This window comes from Onychomys torridus, chromosome 13 (genome assembly GCF_903995425.1).
Source record: "Onychomys torridus chromosome 13, mOncTor1.1, whole genome shotgun sequence".
Lineage (NCBI taxonomy): Eukaryota > Metazoa > Chordata > Mammalia > Rodentia > Cricetidae > Onychomys > Onychomys torridus.
Genome location: NC_050455.1, coordinates 57717766 through 57740990, shown reverse-complemented (window position 1 = coordinate 57740990; position 23225 = coordinate 57717766). Strand labels below are relative to the sequence as shown.

The 23225-nt window shown below is 41.7% G+C and overlaps 1 protein-coding gene across 7 annotated transcripts in view; it reads right to left on the bottom strand.

The window, feature by feature from the left end:
- The window catches only part of Tcf4 (transcription factor 4), a 346375-nt gene extending 325201 nt beyond the window's left edge, over positions 1-21174 (bottom strand). For 3 of the 7 annotated variants that reach the window (XM_036204526.1, XM_036204515.1, XM_036204518.1), the window contains exons 1-3: positions 19564-19641; positions 18548-18639; positions 16704-16776 (exon numbers count right to left, since the gene is read on the bottom strand). In XM_036204526.1, coding sequence (XP_036060419.1) covers positions 16704-16776; positions 18548-18619 — 145 coding nt within the window. In that variant the 5' untranslated portion in view covers positions 18620-18639; positions 19564-19641. Of the gene's footprint in view, positions 1-16703; positions 16777-17224; positions 17274-18547; positions 18640-19563; positions 19642-20010; positions 20148-20931 lie in introns of those variants that run through there. The other 4 variants (XM_036204517.1, XM_036204516.1, XM_036204520.1 and 1 more) reach the window with 4 other exon arrangements.
- Between the last annotated feature and the right edge of the window lie 2051 nt (positions 21175-23225).

Sequence of the window (23225 nt, the reverse complement as noted above, 5' to 3'; positions counted from 1 at the left end):
GCCTCTAAGTCCAGCTCCAGAGAATCTGATGCCCTCTGCTGGCCTCCATGGGTACCTGCACTCCCATGCACATACCCACACTCAGGCACACACACCATTTAAATAAATAAATATTTTTCCAAGGCTCTACTTATTAAAAGTTACTGCAAAGGAAGAGAAAGGGATGGGCCATAAAGGTACCCACAGTAAGGTGACAGGGAAAGAATGATTCAAAACTCTACTTAAAACTCTAACAACACCTACAAATTGATTTAAAAAGAAAGAAAAGAAAAAGTAGAACGGGGAGATTCCAAGGAACAATGAGAAAAAAAAAAACATAAGTGAAAATAAATATATGCAAAACCTCATCATCAAGAAAACTGCAAATTGAAATCACAATGAGCTACGTTTTATGTTTTATACCTACTAGAAAGATACAAATTAAGAACCTTGATTAACACCTAAGATAGGCAAAGACATGCAGCCATAATAATCTCTTATGCTGCCGGTGAGAATGTAGATTACTAAAATTAAAAAAAAAAAACAAAAAAAAAAACACTTGAGAAAAAAAATCTTGCAGGTTGAACTTCCACATAACTTTACAGTCTACCATGTCTCCTTACAAACATCTACTTTACTGAGAGAGTCTGCATGTCAGCTGAGACAGAAACTAAGCACAGATTTCACAAAACAGGATATCAAGCCAGAGCTCAAAGCAAAGTAAACCGGGGTGTGTGTTAAGCAGTATCAGAAATGACTGAAAAATCACCCGCATCAGCCTGGGTCAATCAATCTCGGACACCTGCAAAGTGAAAACGTAAGAGGCAGAAGATGGCATGATGCTGTGTCTACTACAATCCTCACAGGCAAGCCAAAACAACAAATTTCCCATCACACAACCACTCCACAAGGGAAAGAAGAGGGGCATGTTCTAATGCTTACCTGGAGCAGAAAAAAAGAAAACAGCAATCAAGAAGGAGAGAGTATAGAAAGACAGCCAGCAGCTAGTTGAAAACTGCTCTAGCTGGTAGGAAGGTGGGTGGGTGGGTTCAGAAGCATTCCTCCATGACTAAGCTTCATGACTTACAACATGCTACACATACCCATCAGCAGCTGTCAAACATTACATGACAAAGTATGTTCTGGGATACAGACTGAGGGCCCCTTTTCTGGAATGCTTGAGACCAGATGTGTTTGGAATTTCATAGTCTTTTTGAACGCTGAAAAATTTGAATGCACAAAAGGAAATGACTTAGGGATGGAACCCACGTCGAAACACAAGCATTTACGTTTCCCAAGCATCTCACATATGCAGCTCGGATGTCATTCTGTAGAGAGTTTCCGGTGTCTCCGTGTTCCGAAGCACCAAGTGACTTAAGCTTGGATGTGGGGTTTTCCACTTGTCACCCCAGGTCCACTCTCAAAAACTCTGTAATCTTGGTAACTTTCAGGTTTTCAGGGAGGGGGGTGTGTTTGGCATGTATTTGATCGGGGTTCAATGGAAAATGGGGAGCACCTGAGGAGAGAGCCTACAGAACTAAGTCTTGACATAAAGGAGAAAAGAAAACATCTGTGGATGGAGGGCATGTGAGAGGGATAGTTTTCTAGCTGTATTTTGTTTGGTTTGGTTTTTGAGACACGGTCTCACTCTATAGCTCAGGCTAGCCTAGAACTCATGGGCAATCCTCTACCTCAGTCATTGAAGCACAGGGATTACAGGTTTCAGCTACCACGCTCAGAATATTTATCTTTGCATGTAATTATTAAATATCTCAAGCATGAAAACTAAATAGTATAGAAAGCAGCTGTCATGATGGTACTGACTATGTTAATCTTTTACCAACTTTCATTGAGGGGGGAAAAAACCCTCCAAGCAAGGTAGTGCATACCACCTTTAATCCCAGCACCTGGGATGCAGAGGTTAGCAGATCTCTGTGTGTTCAAAGCTAACTTGGTCACATAATGAGTTCCAGGCCTGCCAGGGCTATGCAGTGAAACTTTGCCTCAAAACAAACAAAACAACTACAAAAACATAACCAGGCATGGTGCCTGTAATCCTAAGATTCAGAAAGCTGAGGCTGGAGGATTACAAATTTGTAGCTCCCACCAGCCTTAAGCTACATAGCAATGCCCTGTGTGGAAAAGAAAAACAGAGGACGGAGACAGGGAGGGAGACTAGGAAGATGGCTCAGCAGTTAAGAGCCTGACTGTTCTTCCAAAGGACCCAGGTTTGTTTCCCAGCACCCACCTGATGGCTCAGAATGCACTATATAATTCTAGTCCTAAGGGATCTGACACTCTCTCTGATCTCTATGATCTCCATAGTATAGAGCAGACAAGCAGACAAGACCTATACACATAAAACAAGTAAAGAATAATGTTTTAAAAGCACTGTACATCCATAGAAGCTCAGTGTGTCTCTCCAAAAGAAAGGGTAGCACATTTTATTTTACTTTTATCTAAGACTTACCAAAGCATGCCTAGAGGCAAACGCAGCACCTGAAAGCTGCTAGCTACATGTGGCTCACCAGCACTGGACACATACTTTAAGGAATTTTGCTCTTGGAGCTGATGGTTGCTACACTTCCCTCCTTTCTGAACCCACATAGTGAAGAATCCAAACAGCTATAGGGACCAGGAGCCATGTATCACTAACTGGTACAGGTCTAAGGCTAGCCTACTAGCACAGCAGCACCAGGGGCCATGTATCACTAACTGGTATAGGTCTAAGGCTAGCATATTAGCACAGCAGCACCAGAGACCATGTATCACTAACTGGTACAGGTCTAAGGCTAGCCTATTAGCACAGAAGCACCAGGGTCCATGTATCACTAACTGGTACAGGTCTAAGGCTAGCCTATTAGCACAGAAGCACCAGAGACCATGTATCACTAACTGGTACAGGTCTAAGGCTAGCCTATTAGCACAGCAGCACCAGGGGCCATGTATCACTAACTGGTATAGGTCTAAGGCTAGCCTATTAGCACAGAATTACCTAGTGTTAAGTAGCTGGCCCAAGTGAAGATGTGAAGAAGGCTCAGCGTCTTTTCTCTAACTTGCACAGTAAACACACTGACAGAGTTGCAAGATTCTGCCTCATGAAGGAGACTACCCAGCATGTTAGATTGAAAGAAGGCACCTAAGACCAAACAAAGATCCATGAGAGAATGGAATGGGAACAGCTGGAAGGAATCCCGGCCGAAGAAGCCGATGGCAGTTAGAAGAGAGCAAGGTAGGGCATAAGGGTGGGATTTGGAAAAGAGAGAAGCTTCATTTCATTCCCAATCAAGAGCTAACAGCTAATTTCCCCCTTTGGTCTACCTCAAAAATTAAATACAACCAAATAATGATGGTACAAACATCAATGGTACAATAATCAATATGGTAGAACACCATATAAATCATGCCACCCTCAAGTTCACTGACAAACACATTCAGGGGCATCAAGTGGCTGTGCTCTCTGACACCAGACCATGGGAAGAATGGATTCCATCAACAGTTCTAACATTAGGGATAACAAGCCTAAATGGTCCATAATTCCCAAAGGCCGCTAAAGAAGACCTATTTTTACCTTTGCACCCCAAAAGAACAGAACTGCAAAGTCAATTCAACCCTTTTCTCAGAAAATAAAAAGCTCTTCTTCAGTGCTCAGTGGTCATAGGGACAGGGAGTAAGTAACTGGGAGCTGATTTGCACATTCTCAAATTAGGAAACTGTTAAAGGATACTACATACACAATACTTAGAAAAGCAAGTACTCACTAGGAATGTTCTCCTGAGAGCTGAAGGCATGGATTTCAAATAAGGACTCCAGTCAGTTCTTTTGTTTGTTTGTTTGTTTGTTTGTTTGTTTGTTTGTTTTGGTTATTCGAAACAGGGTTCTCTGCATAGTTTTGGTGCCTGTCCTGGACCTCACTCTGTAGACCAGGCTGGCCTTGAACTCACAGAGTGAGTTTCAGCCTCCCAAGTGCTGGAATTAAAGGCATGCACCACCACTGCCCGGCTCCAGTCAGTTCTTGAGTTGAAGTCACCAGTGGCAGGCCAAACTCTGAAACCAAGCTCATACCTGAATATCTATCTACAGGAGCCTCACAACTGGCATCGGCCAGCTACACTGAGTACCTTGTGGGATCAGGTTCCTGGCTGCAGCACAGGGTCCCCAGGAACAAATCTGATCAGCAGCAATGCTCCTTGTGCTCAGCCTTACAGGACCTGGCCCCTGCTCCCCTCCAGCATCCATTCCAATCACGCTCTCCCACCCGATCACCACACTTCACTCTATATGGGAGCCCGGTCAAGCCCACTTCATCCACTTAGCTACCCCACTCCCGGGCCCATCCATCAGCCCTCAGCTCAGCTGTACTCAGTTCCAAGTAACCTTCCCCAACTGTTCATTCAGCTGGGTCAGTGAACATGACTGCAAATTCTACTTCTGCCTCTCACCTCTCATGTGTAGAGAGCTTGCTATCTTGCAGGCCATTTCTCCCCTTAATGTCTATTGCCCTTTTCTGGCAACTCTGGAGCCTATCTATCTTCTCCTGGATTCACCTCCAGATCCCAGTGTATGACCCAACACATGGTACTCAAATTGTACACTAAGGAGACCAAGCCAGAGGATCATGAATTCTAAGTCAATCTGGGATACACATAATGAGAGAGTCTCTCTCTCTCTCTCTCTCTCTCTCTCTCTCTCTCTCTCTCTCTCTCTCTCTCACTCACACACACACACACACACACACACACAGAGTAAATAAAATTTAAAAAAACCTTTGTTACTGTGTATAAATTATACAATAAATATTACAGAAATTCAAACGTGAAGATTAAATGATATCTTTAATGTCTTTCAAGTAAATCAATCTCACACTTGAAATTTTTAAATTTCTGCTCAAAAATGACAACTGGGACATAATTATAATCATTTCCCATGGAGACTCTGGTACTAAATTTGAGAGTACATTCATAACAACCCACCTGAAGGTCCAACTTCCACACTCATTCTAAAATATCCTTCCTTTATAGACACAGAGAGAGAGAGAGACAGAGACAGAGAGACACGGAGAGAGACACAGAGAGAGATTCTAAAATTGAGATTTCCCCTGGAAATGGGCACTGAACTCTATTTGAAAGGCATCTTTTGCAAAAGTCCATCCCTTCATTTGAAAGCACTTTCCTGATGAATCAGGGCAGAACCTTTATCACACGCCACTTAAACACAGAAGCCGACACTTGTCATTTCTCATAGCACCATAGTAACTCCCTAGTAACGTGGTAATTTGTAGCTGGCCTCTGGGGGGAGGGGGGACTAAAAAAATGAATGAATGAGTGACAAAGTGAATGAGTACATGGAAGTTTATCATTCTTAATAATTCCATCAATGTCCCAACAACATAGTCACATACCCACATTCAAAACATCATGCCCCTGTGTTATCCCAAACTTTGCAAATATTCTTTCAACAACCGAGACTTGTCCCAATTCTACCAAAATCTTAAGGATTACAGAGTTCTCTTAACACTACGAGAATACATCTGGGGTTGGAGATTTAGCTCAGTGGTAGAGCACTTGCCTAGCAAGTGCCAGGCCCTGAGTTCGATCCTCAGCTCAAAAAAAAGGATACATCTGATGAAAAAGAAAAATAGTTATACATAAGCAAAAAGTTAAAGAATAGTAAAAATTTCATAAAATCAAGCGTGAAATTTATATGTCAGGAGAAAATTAACCTAGCAGCTAAAGTAACTAGCTGGCAGCTGGTGAGTTGACTCACCACGTAAAGGTGCTTGCAGCCAAACCTGACCAGCTAAAGTTCGATCCCTGGTACACACACGATTCAATGAAAGAACTGTTTCCCTCAAGTTGTCTTCTTGTATCCACACCTATGATGTGGTACTACATCCACACATGCACAATACATACGTTAACTAATTAATTAATAATTTAAAGTATAAGACAAATTGTGGATCAGAGAACAGAAAAACATTCAATGGCTGGTCGTTTCAGTTAGTGGATGATGGTGCTCAAGATAGCAATTACTAAAACCAATAGTGCCTGGGCTGGCTATATGGCTCAGTGAGTATTCATGAGGACCTGAGTTCAAATCCCCAGATATAGAAAAAGCCAGGCACTGCTACTCTCAGTACTCTCCAGAGTGGAGACATGATGATCTCTGGGTCTAGCTGGCCATCCTTACCCTGACCTTCATGGACCACACACACACACACACACACACACACAATGTTTGGTCTTTTCAAAACTCTAAGACCAAACCATATATGAAAATGTAAAACTGATTCTAAACATTATTAGGATCTGGTGGCCAAAATTTCCAAGTGTCCAACTTCGTTTTCTATTGCTGTGATAAGCACCATAACCAAAAGCAATGTTGGGGGAGGGGGCAGGGTTATTTCAGCTCATTCATCACAGTTACAGTTCCATCCTGAAGGAAGTCAGGGCAGAAACTCAAGGCAAGAACCAGAGGCACCGACTGAAGCAAAGGCCATAGAAGAATGATACTTAACGGCTTGCTCGCCATGGCTTACTCAACTTGGTTTTTGGTTGTTTGGTTGTTTGTTTTGTTAGTCTGGTTGGTTGGTTGGTTGGTAGGTTTTTGGAAGGGTTTTTTCCAAGGCCAACTTTCTCTGTATAGCCCTGGCTGTCCTGGAACTTGCTCTGTAGACCAGGTTGGCCTCAAACTCAAGAGATCCACCTGCCTCTATCTGGTATTGAAAGTGCGGACCATCACACTCAGCTTTCAACTTGCTCTTTATACAACTCAGGACCATATGCCCAGGTAGGACACCACTCAAGTGAGCTGGGCCTTCCTACATCAATCATTAATTAAGAAAATCTTCCACAAGCTTGACTACAGGCCAAATGTTATGGAGACAATTTCTCAATTGAGGTTCTCTCTTCCCAGAAGATCTTACTATGCTTACAAATGACCAAATACTAAGCAGATCCGTATGTGAAGGTTTTTGCTCCCTGAGTGACCTGAATATGATCCCCAGAGTCACGGAAAACTGGAGAGAACCAACTGTACAAAGTTACCCTCTGTCCATTCATACACCCACAAACACAGCATGACCACCCACAAAATAAACAATTTTAAAAGAAAAAAATCTTGGTATGAGATTAACATTATGGGGTGCAAAGTATTTCCAGTATAAATCCCTTAATATTTTCAAAAGGGAAGAAAATATCAAGAGAATATATAAGATCTCAACAGAATCTTTTAATGCACTTAGAATAATCTTTGGAAGTTTTTTTTAACTGTATAGCATACCCAACTGTTCATTATTAAGTTCTCCGTTAACCAATGTCAACCAACACTTGGATCTACAGCCACATCTAACCCCTGCTACACTGAGTGTGGTCACAGAGGGACACTTTCATCTCTGACACTTGGGAAGAGGAAAGGTGCACACATGCACATATACATACTTTTCCTGCTTCTGACACAATTATGATGGCTTCTATTCAAAGAAGGATCCAGCTACCTTACAGTGTTTTCACAGTGGTATGTAAATTGGGGCTGAGATGATACTGTCCTTGAGATAGATTTTGAAATGTACTTATGAATTACTGCATGGCAATAAATATATCTGTGAATTACTACCTGGAAATCATAGCTATTACCTTTTCCTGCTAGCTCTGACCCAGATGCCATGTGGCCCTGGTAATGATACTGGCAATGACAATGAGAAAAAAAGAAAAAAAAAAAAGAACTTTGGAATCTTAAAACGTTTGAAATGTGTAGCTTTTCTGAACAGGTGTAATGTCTCCTGAATTATGCTGGTGAGGATCATGTTGCTTCTTGTAATTTAAGAGACAGGCCTTACATTTCTATCATGTTCGAAATATGAAACAGCCCCTTAGGAACAGCCATTGAAAAGAAAAAAAGTCAGATTTCCAGAATTTAGTTTAATGAATAATTTTCTCCAAAGGCGCTATCATTTGGAATAAAAAAAAAAAAATCCACTCTGAAAATCATAGGAAAAAAATGAAACTAATTTGCCTTAAAAATTTTGAAAGATCAAAAACTTCAATTTTCACACCCAATGTTATCATTAAGAATTCACACTTTTGAAAGCACTCGTTTATAATCTGTTACACCCTTTAGGACATTCAAAGTGTGTGTGTGGGGGACCATAATAAAAATATTGACATTTAAGGCAAGAAAGTTGGACTGAAGATCATCCCACTTCATGTGTGCCTAGATGATAATTGAGCCTTACTTCTAAGCAAGGACAGGACCGGCTCCTGGATGGACGGGCTCCTGAGCCTGCCTATGCTTTCCTTTCTCTGTACCTGGCTCATCTTGATACAACCCCCTACCCACACATGTTAAATGCCACCCCTCTTTTAGGATCAAAAATCAATGTGTTCATGCAACTTTTATTAGTAGGTCCCTCTGGTAAGAAATAAGCTTTCAAAAACAAAAAAGAAAAAATACATGTCCATTTACAGAAACTTCTGCAAACAGAACACCACCAGCCTCTGGAAGAAGAGGCAGGTAGATCACAAATTCAAGGCCAGCCTGAGCTACACAGAAAAAAACAAAAACAAAAACAAAAACAAAAACAAAAAACCTTGTTGATAAATAAATCAAATAAATGGTTTTTTAAAAATGATACATGATTATGTCTTATTAAAGATGTATGTTGATTCTATATGTACTTTCTGTGTGGGTTTTGTTGTTGTTGTTGTTTTGTTTTTGGGCTACATGATCTGTTTGGATACATCCTTTTCCCACAAAGCCTTCCATGTCCTTACAACTGCCAAGGAGGGTTGTGAATCTAATGTGCGCTAAAGAAGCTATCAGGTAAGCCATCTGTCAGCATTGAAATAGGTGCTAAATAGCAAGCCAGGTAGATAGAAACAACATCTTATGGCCATACAAAACACAAGAGGTAAAGCTGGAGCAGCTATGCTACCATCCCAGGATGGGGCATAAATACATGACACCTTTCTAACCACTCATTATCCAATTTTACTCAACTCAGGTAACTACAGAAGCAATTTCAGACAAAGCATGACAATTTGCATGTTTTTCATGTCTTGCTCTTCAGTATTTTACAGAATGTGAAAACTAGGATGTCCAGAGCTATCATTTCAACATTCTCCATAGATGCTCCATCCTTGCCTAATTGAACAGTTCTTTAAAGACTTTGTAGTTAAGCCCTGGTTTGGGAAATTTGAGATTAAAAACCTTCCATTTGGAGGTCTTGCAATTCATCTAAGTACCCCAAAAGGGAATGTTTAAATTAATGGAAGATTAAAGCAAGGAAGAACATTCTAGAAGGTATTCCATAATGGGGCTCTGTCACCACCTTCTCTATTTTATTGAGAAAATAGTCTGTTCCCAAGGGGCTGAAAGCTTATATGCCAACCATCAGACTAGTTTAACTATTCAAAGTTTAAAATGTCAGGGAAAAAAAACCTCGTAATGGAAATGCTGACATGCCATGAAGTAAGCACAGGCAGGTGCCCTGCCACCAGGGTCATAATTCAATCAAGCTGTACTCTGACGTCATCTGTTACAGAAAAAAAGCCAAATGGTTTATGAACAGCACCAGAACCCCCAAGATTAAATTACAGCCCTGATATTTAATCATGGGTCTTACTATGTTATTTTTAATAACACAATACATTTTAACAGTTATTCGTCAACTGCCTCAGCCAAATTAGACCCTGTGATGACAAGCGAGCCTGATTATGATGTCTATCTAGCACCATCTCAGTTTTATTATTTTTTCAGAAATGGTAGATTATATTTTTTTCTCATTGCAAATATATAGTTAATAACAACTGAGAGGGCCAGACCTTAATTAACAGCAGCACAGCCACTGTGACTAGAGGGCTGGGTTGGGACATGTGTATTTATACCCTATGTTAGCCATGAGCAACTGTATGATTTGGGGAAGAGATATTTAGTCCTCTCCCAAAATCTTGATGCTTTATCATAAAACAGTGTCTCTACATCCTCCTATAAATCTAATTTCCCATGAATTATTTACTTGCAAAACAGATACAGTGTGATTTTCTTTAGGGTTTCCCCAAGGATCAAAATATAAAGCTTTCAGAGTGAAAACGGCTTGCATTTACAACTCACCTAGATTGACTGATCAAAGGGGCACCCTACCACCTAACAATGTACAAGCCAAAGTTTCCAGAGGCGACATCAACATCAGCAAATGAAACAGGTTCTTTACAAAGTAATGTATAAATACTGCCACACATGTGAAGGGCTGTTTGCAAAACAAATCAATACAGGCACATCCAACAATGGATTGCAGCTAATAAACTACATATAGTAATTACTACCAATGGCAGTCTGGAAAGTCATTCATTACATGTTAATTGTCACACAAAAGTACAAAAGCAGCCATCTGAACAATTGAGTGGCTGCACCTTTAAATAAAATACTCTTACAGGCCTAAAATCCATCCACAGGAACTGATTTTAAACACACCTGGGTATTTGATATGCTGATTAACTGGGCCTTTATTTGGTTTTGAAATGAAAATAAATACAACAACCTCTTCAGTACTTTTGCCATTTCTGGGGGTCTCATATAAATAAGTGGGTGTATTTGTACACTTACATACGTTACTTATAACCATCACTAGACTTACATCTCTCTTAAGCATAAAGAGAGCTATGATCAACAGCATCTACCCAGACACCTAGCTGACACTGATTCTAAATGGGTCACACGTGGAAGAGGATAACTCCCGTGGAAGAGGATAACTCCCGCGTAAGCTTAGAAATTTGGTGGCCAATTTTGAAATTTTTAAATCAGTGTAATTAAGAAGCCAAAAATAAAAATAACCTTTCACAAAAGCTTGCAATATACTCTCCTTTCTCTAATACGTAGCATGATCTAATTAACATGGTCATAAAAAATAGCTCATAAAATCCAAAACTAAGCAAGGGGGGATTTTTTTCTTCTACTACCTGGCTCTTGTTTTGATGTTGTATCTGTAGAAGAATCTGATTTAACCAGTATACGTATAGATTCTAAAGGCTTAGCCAAGAACATTTTGGTTCAAGACTTGTAAACTGAAGAACATTTCAAAACACACCATGTTCCTTAGGAGGCAACTTGAGATCTGTTATCTTGGATTATGGGAACAGATCTAACTAGCATTCTAACACTTGCCCTTCGAGATCATAAGCCTGAGGTCACCAGGACTCAACTCCACGCCCTGGACAAGGTTGCAAACTCTCAATATAAAATGGAGTTTACCATTCAAAGTCAATGTTTGATCTGTACAGCTTACAACATTACTTTGTTTATCATAGCCGATGAAAGCAAAAAGGAATAATTTTAAGCTCAAAACAAAACTGTTTACATGACAGTCTTTACTGCTCCATGATTCGAAGCATTTAAGACAGATTCGAGCAATTAACAGCATAAACTTTCATTACATACTTCTATTATATATGTTTAAGTGACTTTGTTGTTCATCTGTTATTTAAGTGATTTCCTCATTACAATAGTAGGGGAAGGGTAATTTGCTGATGCTGTCAAAAATGCTAAGCATTTCAGTCTCAATAGTTCTTGGATCTCCACGCTTGTTTAATGTATTTTATTTACTTAAGTCGTTGTCAAAGAGAGTACCCATTCTTCCTTCTGAATTTAGGAGACTAACACTTTAAGCACACGTCTGGTAATAGACATATCAAAACTTCCAAACTGTTTGTGTTAGGGATGCAGACTGAATTCAGGATTACAGAGTTTGCATTCCACTCCAAAGACCTAACAATGAACTGCATGCTTTTTTATATTTAAATATAAGAAGGCCTTATTTGTTCAAATATTAATAGGGCACACTGGGTTACTGCAATTTCAGGTCTGATTATTTACACAAAAAATAATTGAACACACCTTTACTGGGGCGCATATAGCTGCTGATTTCCCACAGAAAGAAAGCACAACTTTTAAAATATCTGCTACATGATTCTCTGTAAAAATAACGTGATAATGCGAGAATGATAAACTAACTCACATTGAAATCCATCATAATTTAAAAAGGTAATTTAATCTGGATACGGAGGCAGGAAAAACAGTGGGTATGGTTTGTAGCATTACCTTAAATATGTTTTTTTAAAAAAATGCTTTCCACTCTAAAGATCATACATAGTATTTCATTCAGGCCTCAGTATTATATTTCATAGCTATATAATCTTGAAAAATATGAGCTGTCTGGTACTTGATGCCTTTGTGTGGGCTTGTGGGGTGCTGTGTGTATGTGTGCCTATGTGCATGTGTGTGTGTGTGTGTGTGTGTGTGTGTGTGTGTGTGTGTGTGTGTGAAGAAGGACTACAAGGACTTGACTAGGCCTGAATGTAAACCTAATTTCATGACTATTTGCCTTGAGAACAACTTGTTGAAAACCTCTGTGCCTCAGTTCCTTCATCTATGAATTGGGCATGGTAATGTTTGCATTTACTTACGTTCTTGAGAGGATTAAGACTAAAATAAACACAGAGCAGAGAGCATAGTACCTGCACAGGAACAGCACTCTGACTGCAGCTCACAGGGAGTCTGCCCAGCACTCCCACAGGAACACAGGGGACACCAGACAGGAGAGAACCATCAACCATCTCAACAGCTCCACACCTAAGCAAAGTGTTCACAGGGCATGCCAGCATAGCCAGCACTTCCAGGGCCCACAGCACACCCATCTTAAACCCCATTGTGTCTGATAAAGGACAGGAAAACAGTGGTGAGTCCAACGTGATTTCCAACCAAGGGTCTGCATGACCACAGAGAGCAAATCAAAGCTGCTTGTCAATACTAACAAAGGACAGCAGCGAAGCTCCTCACTTGGACTCCTGAGTCCCGCAGCTGTGTCTTGGAGGCTCCAGGTCCTGTGTTTCTCTAAGGGCTGGCCCCAAAATACTGGGAGTCTAATACAACGTGTTTGATGCTACTGGACTTTTTCAAAATCTATTCAACAGCTCTGAATCTGTGCAAAAACTTTTACAACCACCATGGACTGACTGTACCAGACTAAGATGTATAGGAGACACATGCACACATACACACATGGGAAGGAAAGCAGGAAACATCTCCACAGACACCTTCAAGAAAAACCAATTTCCTTTCCACACCATCTAAAGAATTCACACTGACACAGTGAGAAATGAACACGGAATGCTGGCCCCTTGAATTCTTTTTTTCCTCTATCATACATTGAGGTTGATGAGTTTTCCCCCCTCAGGGACTTGACTCAATTGACATATCATTTTGGTATCATGGGGACATAGGTGAGCTAACTTACATGAAAGCCAAAAACTGTTTCCCCCTTTCCAAAACTGGCTCAGGAGAGAGACGTGATATGCTTTGACATTCCTCTTAATTGTTTTAACACTGGTGTACTTGGCAGTCTTTACCAACTGCCGGAACACCTAAGAACTAAGAATACAGGGGGAAGAACCCTCCACTTTTAAACTAAAGGAGCAAGATGTAGGATCATTCACCGACTCACTGTTCACACGTGCTAACAGATGCCAGGAGGGCTGACCTAACAAGTTGTTCAGTATATTATCTTTTCAGTAGGTCAACTTTAAGATGATTTTTTTTTCAATGATGCCAAACTCTAGTATGTTTATCTTTTGTTCCCAAAAGCCTCAAACATAATCAAATAAACTGCACATTTGTTATGTCAGAAAATTAAGCTTCTACTCACCCTAACAGAGACATGCTTTCTTTTGGTGACCCAGGCATCCTTCTTTTTTTTTTTTTTTTTTCTTTTTTTAATTTAACGAGAACAATTTTCCTAGCATGCAGGCATGTGGATGCTTTTAGTTCATTTTAAGATCAATAATGTAACAGCTATCAGATTGCTTTGTAGACATTACCATATAGGTTAGAGCTACACCTTAAACATAATCCCAGAGCCACCAGTTAAGGTCATGGTAGCTCTGGTCCATCTGGCTGAACGGTTTTACTGCGTTCTGCGGAACACCTGCAAACATCAAACAAAAACTGCTGGTCCTTTTCTGGGTTGACAAAAGCCTTTCATGTGAAAAATGCTCCCTGGGAATGTCAGGCTGGAGCTCAGGTTACATTCCATTCCCCCTAGCAGCCTCACCATTTCTTAAGGTGGTAGGAAAAGCCATGTTTGTGGAATAAAAGATTAAAGAGACTCCGGCCACACTCTTTACATCCTCACCCTGAATATATCATGTATTAATGGAATCAACAGCTATTGGGAACTTGAAGAATGAAATATTACCAGACCTCACTGAAACAAACAAACCAACACACAGCACTGATTTTTCAAACTGGAATCATTTACTTACAGTCCAGCTCTCTTTTTCCTGAATCCAAGTTTCAATGTCATACCTCACTCAGTCCACTCAGGACAAGGAATATGAACTTGAAGTAACTTCAGAAAATAACTCCTCTATCCAAAGTTTTCTAATTCATTCTTCCAGTTAAAGAGCAAAGTGCAGTCTTCATATTTTTTCTTAAATTATGCTTTAAAAGAGATGCATGTCTCTTACTGTGTAGAAATATAAGCCTTGTTCCTAACTAACAGCCCTGTGTTCTGATATGCCTTAATAGATGTGGCCTGCACTCTGCAGCCTCTGTATCCAGCCACCATCCTCCTGCTCGCAATGAATGCCCTGCATTTTCAATCAGGCAGGCAGGCAGGCAGGATAAAAGAGCCCTACACTTTCTATCCTTACAAGGTAAACATCTGGTCCTGAAAACCACACCACTGGTGCCAGGTAGCTTTAAAGTTCAACACCTTGAAGATAATCTCTGAATATTCATTATAAATATCCTAACAGTTCAGCAGGGATGAAGTCTCCTTCCGGGATTATGTATACATAAACACACACACACACACACACACACACACACACACACACACACACACACACCATTGTCTGAACAGTTGTAAGTTTTGATGTATGATCACTCACCAAAATGAATGAGTACAAATTCAATTCATCCATACTGTCCACAAACACTTCCACATTTCAGCAAGGACTTTAACTGAACATGAACATAGGACCTGAGCTGAATAAAACTGTCTTTTTAAATTTCACATAGTTCATACTTGTAATTCATCTTAATATATTAAATCATATCTAAAGTAATACATTAAGTTATTCCAAATGTGTCCATCTTTCCAACAGTGGAAACAGTATTTACACTAACTTTGAAAGTAGTCCATCTCTGGGCCTGCCTGACATCTACTTTTAGCCAGATTTCAACTACACACACATTTCTTAAGTAAAACATGAAGGAAATTACTGCCAGACACAAAGTTAGTATTTTGATGATGTCTACAGGAAACACTAACTTGACTACAGGAGACATTTGACTTCATCTTTACTTCAAGAATTCATATTAATATTTTCTGTCTTGAAAGCTATATAGAGAACACTATACAGAAATTTGTAAGATGTAACACTAATACCATTTTTTAAAAAATGGAACCAGTCACAGGATTCAAACGGTAAAGCAAACATAGTGTCATTAGTACTTTTCATCAAAGAAAACCCTAAAAATGCTAAGGTAAAAGTACAGGAGGCATCATATAATTTGTAAATCATATTAAAGAGAAAAAAAATCCCCTAAACTTATGGGAGCCAGGAGAAGTAACTCACTTAGAAACCAGCAAGTTTTAAAAGACATTAATTTTATAAAAATGTACAAATCAGGTACACAAGATTTCTTTGGTTGTTACTACACCAGATGAAAAGATATAAAAATTATATCCACAGTTGACAGACAAGCACACACTGGCATCTCACAACTAGAAGATGTCAACATTGACCAGCCTGACTTAAGAGCAGTACTGACTCATAGATTGTTCTATACCATGGCCAGAACTCTAAAACCCTGTAGCTACTTAATAAGCATCAATGGGTTTAAACCCTGGACCTACAGGACAGCAGGCACAATGCACTGAATCCTTACTTAAAACTGGTGGGCCAAAAAAAACATACACATTTTACAGAAATCTCACATTTTCAGCTCCCACTTTTCATAAGAGACACCCAAAGAGTCCTATACTAAAAATTCCTCCTCAGATGCCAGATAATCACTGTGCACACAGATTCCTTTGTGAGTACCGCTGGCTTTTTTTGTGGGAACATCATCCAAAGAATTTTCCTGTATGAAATTCTGAGACTCTTCCAATCTGCAATATTAAATTCATTGCCTAAGTCAATGATAAGGAAGGGGACACCAAACAGCTCAAGCATCCACAAGATATTTTAAAGATAAATGAATTTCTACTTAACCTCTCAGACTAGCAGGAGGCTATTTACAGACCTGTCTGAAAATTAAGTGTCCCTCTCTTTAAAACGGTTCATTGTATACAGAACCTCATAACTGGTATTATTTCCCCTTTTATGAAAGTAAGATTTTTTCCCCTCTATTTTAAAATAGGCAACATGAGTTTGCCTTAGTCTTGTGTTCACATGTTTAATTACAACCATACTTTTAAAAATCACTTTTAAATTAAGTGATGGAATTCCGGTATGGTTTTCTTGCTGTAGAAACAGGTCTCAGTTTAATTGCAAAAGGCAACATTCTGTGAAAGTTTGCTGCTCATAGAAAATGAGATAAGCACATCATCATGGGCTAAACCTCAATGACTCCTTTCAGAACACTTTGCCAGGGCCAAAAAGACACAAGGAGTAAACAAACAAGTAAGAACATTGAACTTCGCACCAAGAAAAGAATTCACATACTTGAGCCAGTAAAATGTCCACTCGCCAAAGAAGTTGGTCCATTTTTCCCACTGCTTACCGGAGGCGAAAACATCTACGGGAAACAAAGAGATAGCACAGTTGAAAAGAGGACATCCGTGGCTTCAGAGTTCATCAACGATCTATCACACTCTCGATAAATAACTTGGAGTTAATCCTAAGGCTTTATTTAGTAAAACACATCGCCACCGCCATCCAACTTAAAGCTAAACCAGGCACCTCATTCCAACCTCCTCCCCCTCCATTACCACAGTTCTGTCTTCCTCCTCGGGTGACTTAAGACTACTAGACAGTCCTTCTACTTTCCGAACACAGTCCCCATGGCATTATCAAGACATAGATTGGGGGACAGCAGCTCCTCTAGACAACACCAATTTGACAAAGGAGAAGAAAGTTGTTTGTTTTATGCAGAAAACCGTGGACATAAATGTGGCGATGTCCATTTCCATCCTGTACAGGACTTGTCTGCCATACGTGCACCCAAATAAAAATAAAAATGCCACCTGCGATAGACTCTCACTTCAGCTCAAACATGAGAGCAATGTAGGCAAGTCTCTCTCTCTCCTCTCTCTCCTCTCTCCTCTCTCTCCTCTCTCTCTCTCTCTCTCTCTCTCTCTCTCTCTCTCTCTCCTCTCTCTCACTCTCTTTCACTCCCTCTCTCTCCAGCATCTATTTCAGCCTTAATTGGTTTTCGTCTTTTCCTGGTATCTAGTACATTTTGCACACCTTCCCTGAGTCAGAGCCTGCAAAAAAGCAAGATGGAATGGAGAAAGTGTAACAAGCAGAAAGGGGGCTGCAAAGCTGCCTACGGGCTATGCTTCCTGGCAAAACTTCGGAGAGCCATGTCTCCACAGGGTCTACAAGAGGAGCAGCAGTGGCAGCCAGCAGTGGCAGCCAGCAGCGGCAGCAGCGGCAGTGGCGGCAGGCGGCAGGAGCAGCAGGAGAGGGCCCCACTTGGAAGCTGGTTTGGATTTTATTTGTATATTTTGAGGATGCTTTTGCTTTTGCTTTCAAATGCATCTTACACCAAACTCATCTGGCATTAAAACTGCATCCATGCCCCTGGCATGTGTGGAAGTAGGAAGAAGTGGGGATGGAGAAGGACCCAGGGAGTACAATAGTTAAAACTCCACAAGTGTGTAAGTTCCTCTTAGTGCTGATTTCAAGACTGTGATTTACCAAAATAGTCCAAGACACTCTAAAGAATGTATTCACTATTTATGCTTAGGAGTTTCCAGACTCCCCCCCCCCCACTCCCAAAAAAAGAGGCAACCAGGAGGAAGTCAGGAGGACCACGGGTCCTTCCAACATACCACAGCACCATCAGCCTCAACTTCACAGCAACTAGCTCTTCTAGTCTCTATTTACTCATTTCTGAAATAAATAAATAAATAAATAAGATGTAGAGTGGTATACAAAGTTAGCAGTTCACGCTGTGTTCAGATGTGGCCAAGTTTTCCATGGACTTTACAATTTTAAGGGGTTTCTGATTTTCCTTTCTTCTGGAGTGAGATTCCATTATTTGGAGAAATTGGTAGGTAAAGAAATCAAGGCAAGTCATTAGACTCCTTAAAAAAAAAAAAAAAAAAGAAAGAAAGAAAAACCAAAAAACAAAAACTCGAGTCTTCTACATCCCAAAATTAGTTTTTTTTAAAAAAAAAAGCTTGTCAAAAGGAAAGGACCTTCACATTTTCCAAGGGTTCAGCCAATTAAAAATTACCCCCGTCTTTCACATTACTATGGGTTTCTAGCTGAAGTGTTGGGGGAGGGTTGTTTTTTTTTTTTTTTTTCCACAGCTGTTGTTAGTTTCCACCGTTCTTTCTTACCGCACTGAAATCCAGTAAATCACTCAGCTCTTTGTCCGTCCCTAAGGCAGCCATTCGCTGTTGGTGATGCATTTTAGCAAAATCACACAAACCTAGAAACATGGAAATAACCGCAATCAGAAAATCCAGTCCCAATCCTTGAAGAAAACACAATCGGATTTTTGGAGACTGGGGGGATGGGGGGGGTGGGGGGGGCTGGAGGAGGGGGGAGGGATACGGGAGCGGATGGGATTAAGGTAGAAAGGAGGGAGGAATGGGAGACTTGTTGGGTTTTGGTTTGGTTTGTTGGTTTGGTTTGTTTTGTTTTTTAATGGAATAGGCAGCAATAGCAAAAAAAAAAAAAAAAAAAAAAAAAAAAAAATAGCGATATTGTATTTCCAAAGACACGATCAAACTAGTAACATCCACTATAAAACCAAATCCTGGAAAGAAGGGGGGTAGCCGCTCTTCAGCGCATCAATTTATGCAACAGGAGGTAGAGCGAGAAATGAATGGATCACAGAGAAAAGAGAAACTACTGCACGAACCGGTCTCAACTTTCCCCCCACCCTCCACCCCACCCCCTCACACGCACACACTCGCTCGCACACACTCACAGCACTCGCCCCCCCCCCACCTCCTGCCCTGCAAAGTAGCTCGAAAGAAATTAAAGACCAGCGTCTCTAGAGTGCAAACCCGTCCACAGGGGGGTGGGGTGGCCTGGGAGGGGGAGCCGAGTGGAGGCTCCGGTCCTCCAATTGTCCCGCACCCCTAATTTGTGAAAGAAAGGGTTGTTTAAAAAAAAAAAAAAAAAAATTGAAGTCAGGCCCATTGGCAAAGTGCGCTGTGCCCCGGAGCCCGCCGGGCCCGGAGGGGGCGGGAGCCGAGGGAGGGGACGCCGTCGCTCCAGAGCTCCCGAACCCCGGCGGGGACGGCGGGGACCACGGGGCCCCGAGCCCCGAGCGCGGTCGCCCAGCACGGCCCGGCCCGGCCCCGCCGCGCATCCGCCCAGCCGGCCCTGCCGCGCCGCTACCTACCGCCCGCGCGCGACGAGGGGCTCCCGGTGCAGCGCCGGCGCCCAGGCGGCGGTCATGTCTATCCCCCTGCCTCCGCCACCACCACCACCACCACCTCTTCCAACGGCCGGCACCCGCGCCCGCTCCGGTTCCCCCGCCGCCGCCGCCGCCGCCGCCGCCGCCGCCGATCCGCAGACACACAGCCAAGATCCCTGACTCTTAACACCAACTCTCTTCTCCCGGGAGGGGAGGGGACGAGGGAAGGGGGGAGGGGGAACACGGCGAGGCGCACGGAATTGCAAGTTCAGCAAAGAAATGGGTGGGGGGGCTCCGGCGGGGAGACGCGGGCGCTCCGGGCCGGGCTGCCTGGGAAACACCCCCCCCTCCACCCCAGAAAAAAAAAAATCCCAACACCTCCCCCGTCGCGGTAAAAAAAAAAATAATAATAAATAAATAATGAAAACCCACCAAGGAAAATTCACCCAGCACCTCATTTTTCCCCTCAGATGGCCAGTTAACAATCTGAAGCCTGAACAGTTTCAGGGTTTGCCGGGTTCATCCATCGGAGGCACTTTGAAATTGATTCGAGTTTACATCCCCTCACTTCTGTGTGTCTCTCTCAGTGTGTGTCTCTCTCTGTGTGTCTCTCTGTCTCTCTTTCTGTCTCTCTCTCTCTCTCTCTCTCTCTCACACACACACACACACACACACACACACACACACAGAGCAAAGCAAGTTTTGCTTTGCTGCAAATACACGTGATGCATAAAGACTTTGCCAAGACGAACAATATTTTTCTTTTCCATACAGAAACCCATCCACATTTTGCTAGGGAGATATTTTGTTTGGGTAGTTTTGCGCTGGGGGGTGAAACCTGAATCGCAGACTTTCTTCCTTTCGCCCTTTTAACTCACTGAATCGTATAGCTGCAAACTTTGTTTTAAAAAGGAAAAGAAACAAGGTAATTTTAGGGAATGAATTTGGTTTTGTTTTTACACTTGGGTTCCTAGGCACTTTAACTCTGCGCTCGGCAGCACTTCAAGTTTTCAACTCAACATTTACCACTACAGGCCCTACATGCTCTTAAAACACACTTTTTCCCATCGCTTTTTAGGATAAAAATTAGGCTTCCCAATTATCTTTTCGTAATAACATGCGTGCTTTACCCAGTATATGCAACATCCACTATTTTAATGTTAAAAAACACATTTGTCCAACCCTGGTATTGCTAGATGTGCGAGTACGTACCGAAATGCATGCACACACGTTTTCCCATTGGCAATTATTTAATAGGTTGTTCCTTTTGTTTGAATAAAACATTGGGATCAACATTCTAAAAATTCCGTTCAATTACAAACAGTTTACTCTGACAGCAAATTGTAACGTTACCTTCAATGGCCACAAATATGCTCACAATATTCCAAGGAAAGAGACTTTTTAAAAAAGAGAGACAAAAATCTTCTGCAAGTACTTAGTATCTCACATGTGTATCCCCCAAAAGAGTATTTTAAGTAGTAGTCAGTCCTGTTCCAGGGTTAGCCACAGATTACAAGATTATGCACCTGGCTCTGGCTTTTGCATTTTCCATCGTAAAACCGTAACAAAATTCCCTCCCCCAAAAAAGTAACCATTAAAAAAAAAAAAAATCCAACAACTTTTTCTTATCGTTTATAAAAAATAATCAACACAGGATAGTTATAATTGTTCTTCAGTCTTGTTGGTTGTATTTTTTTTTCTTCTTTCAAAGTCCTAAACTTGTTCCAAGTTTAGAGGCGTCTCATCATCCTCCTCCTCCTCAACACCATCATTGACTCCCCCGAGGAGTCACATTGATAATAATAGGTTTCCCTGAAAGATACATTGTAATCCATTCACATCCGGGCACTGCGGCTTATAAAGAGAAGGCGCTGCGGCCGCGGCTGCTCCACCAGACAATGACTGGGGAGGGGCGGGGCGGGAGCGCGCGACCATAGAGTGGTAAACAGAGCGCCTAGAGAGGCCGCCAAGATGGCGGCACGCTAGGCCACGCCTCCTCCGGGAACTGGGGCGGTCCTGCAGGCGGGTGGGTCTCAGGTCGTCTCTCCCGGAGCGCGCCCGGCGCCCGGTTCCGTGTCCGGCCTTGATCTCTGACTCAAAGTGTTGTTCCCGCAGTTTGAATGAACTCGCCGGGAGGCCCGGAAGATACCGGTGCGAGCCACAGGCTGCTGGGTCCCCGGCCGTGTGGATGCCGATTTTTCAACCGGGCTTGAGCTGTATGGGAAAAAGGCCACCAAGCCAAGTGTGATCCTGGCCTGGAGGAGTGATAGGGTATGCTCCTCTTCCTCCCCGGTGCCCACCCCCTTTTTCATAAGCTCCCAGGGATGAGAGAACTTGGTTAGTGCAGAAGTCTTCCTTTAATGATGTGAGACTCACATGGCTCTTGTACCATAAACCATGGTGGACTCAACTTCCAGTTCTGGCCAAAATTACCTCCCCAAACCTGTTTGCTTACCAGCAAACAACAATGAGACTTTTGAGATGTCTGTATGATACCGATAAAGGTGACGTAGACATAGCCTGTGTCCATCCCTAATTTCTTAATGGCTCACTGATATCCCTAACCTAGCCATTTGAGAGTGTAGATTCCCTGGTCTCCAAAGAATAGTGTACGATTCCCCCAACAGAAAGCTTATTCTGTTCTAGACATTGTTATAAGAATTCAACAAATATAAGCCACATTGATGCTCAGAATGAAGCTAGAGTATTGGTCACCTCCTTACGTTACCTATACACAGCAACAGAAGCAAGTGTAATAGCAGAACCTGACCCAAAGCAGTTTATTAAACGGCATACATTTGCCTAAGTAAAACTATGATCTACGTTAAGATGTAGAGCCCACCTTAGATAGACGGTTTGTGACCAGAGTCCACACTCACCCATGTTCCCAAGCCATCTGGCAGTGGGAACGCCCTCATCTCTATTTTCTGATTGTAATTTGTTGCAGTGACAAAATTGAGATCTTTGGCTTCTATGTGAGTTTTTTACAGGACAAGAATCGGGACATTTATGGGTTATTTCACACATCATGAAGACTCCAGTCTTTTATCCCCATTCCACATTCTCATCTTAAAATAATATTTTACATTTAGCCACCACTTTATGCTGCATTATCACAGGCATTATCTCTGGTTCTCAGAGTAAGCCTCAGCAGGCTCCGGAAAAAATGATGTAATGAAAAGATCACAAACATTGGCTTGGGAAAAATATTCCATTGGCTCTACCTCTAATCAGCTCTGTGACCTAAGACTCCATGCCAATGACTTTTGCTGTAAACGCAGTGGCTAGATTAGATAATCCTGTAAAATCCCTTTTAGCTTTTAGGTTTGTAAGATTCACCCTCCTGAATTTCAAGGGCAGTAAATGATCTGTGCAGAAATCACTGATAAGATCAAGTGTGGGATCTGAAAGCACCCTGCTAGTCTAGTATTTTTCCCCCTGACCCCTTTTGATCAAAAAGAAGAAGAAACATACAACTCCTCTTCCTGTTTTAAATTAAGGGACAAATGTGGGTGTGTTAGTCTTTGTTTTTTCCTGAACTGTCAGATGATAAGTACTTTCTAATTATACTTATGAAAATTGGAGGCACCTTAGAAAAGGATATTTGAGAGGACACTGGAAAGCTTAGAAATAAAAGAGTTGGTGTA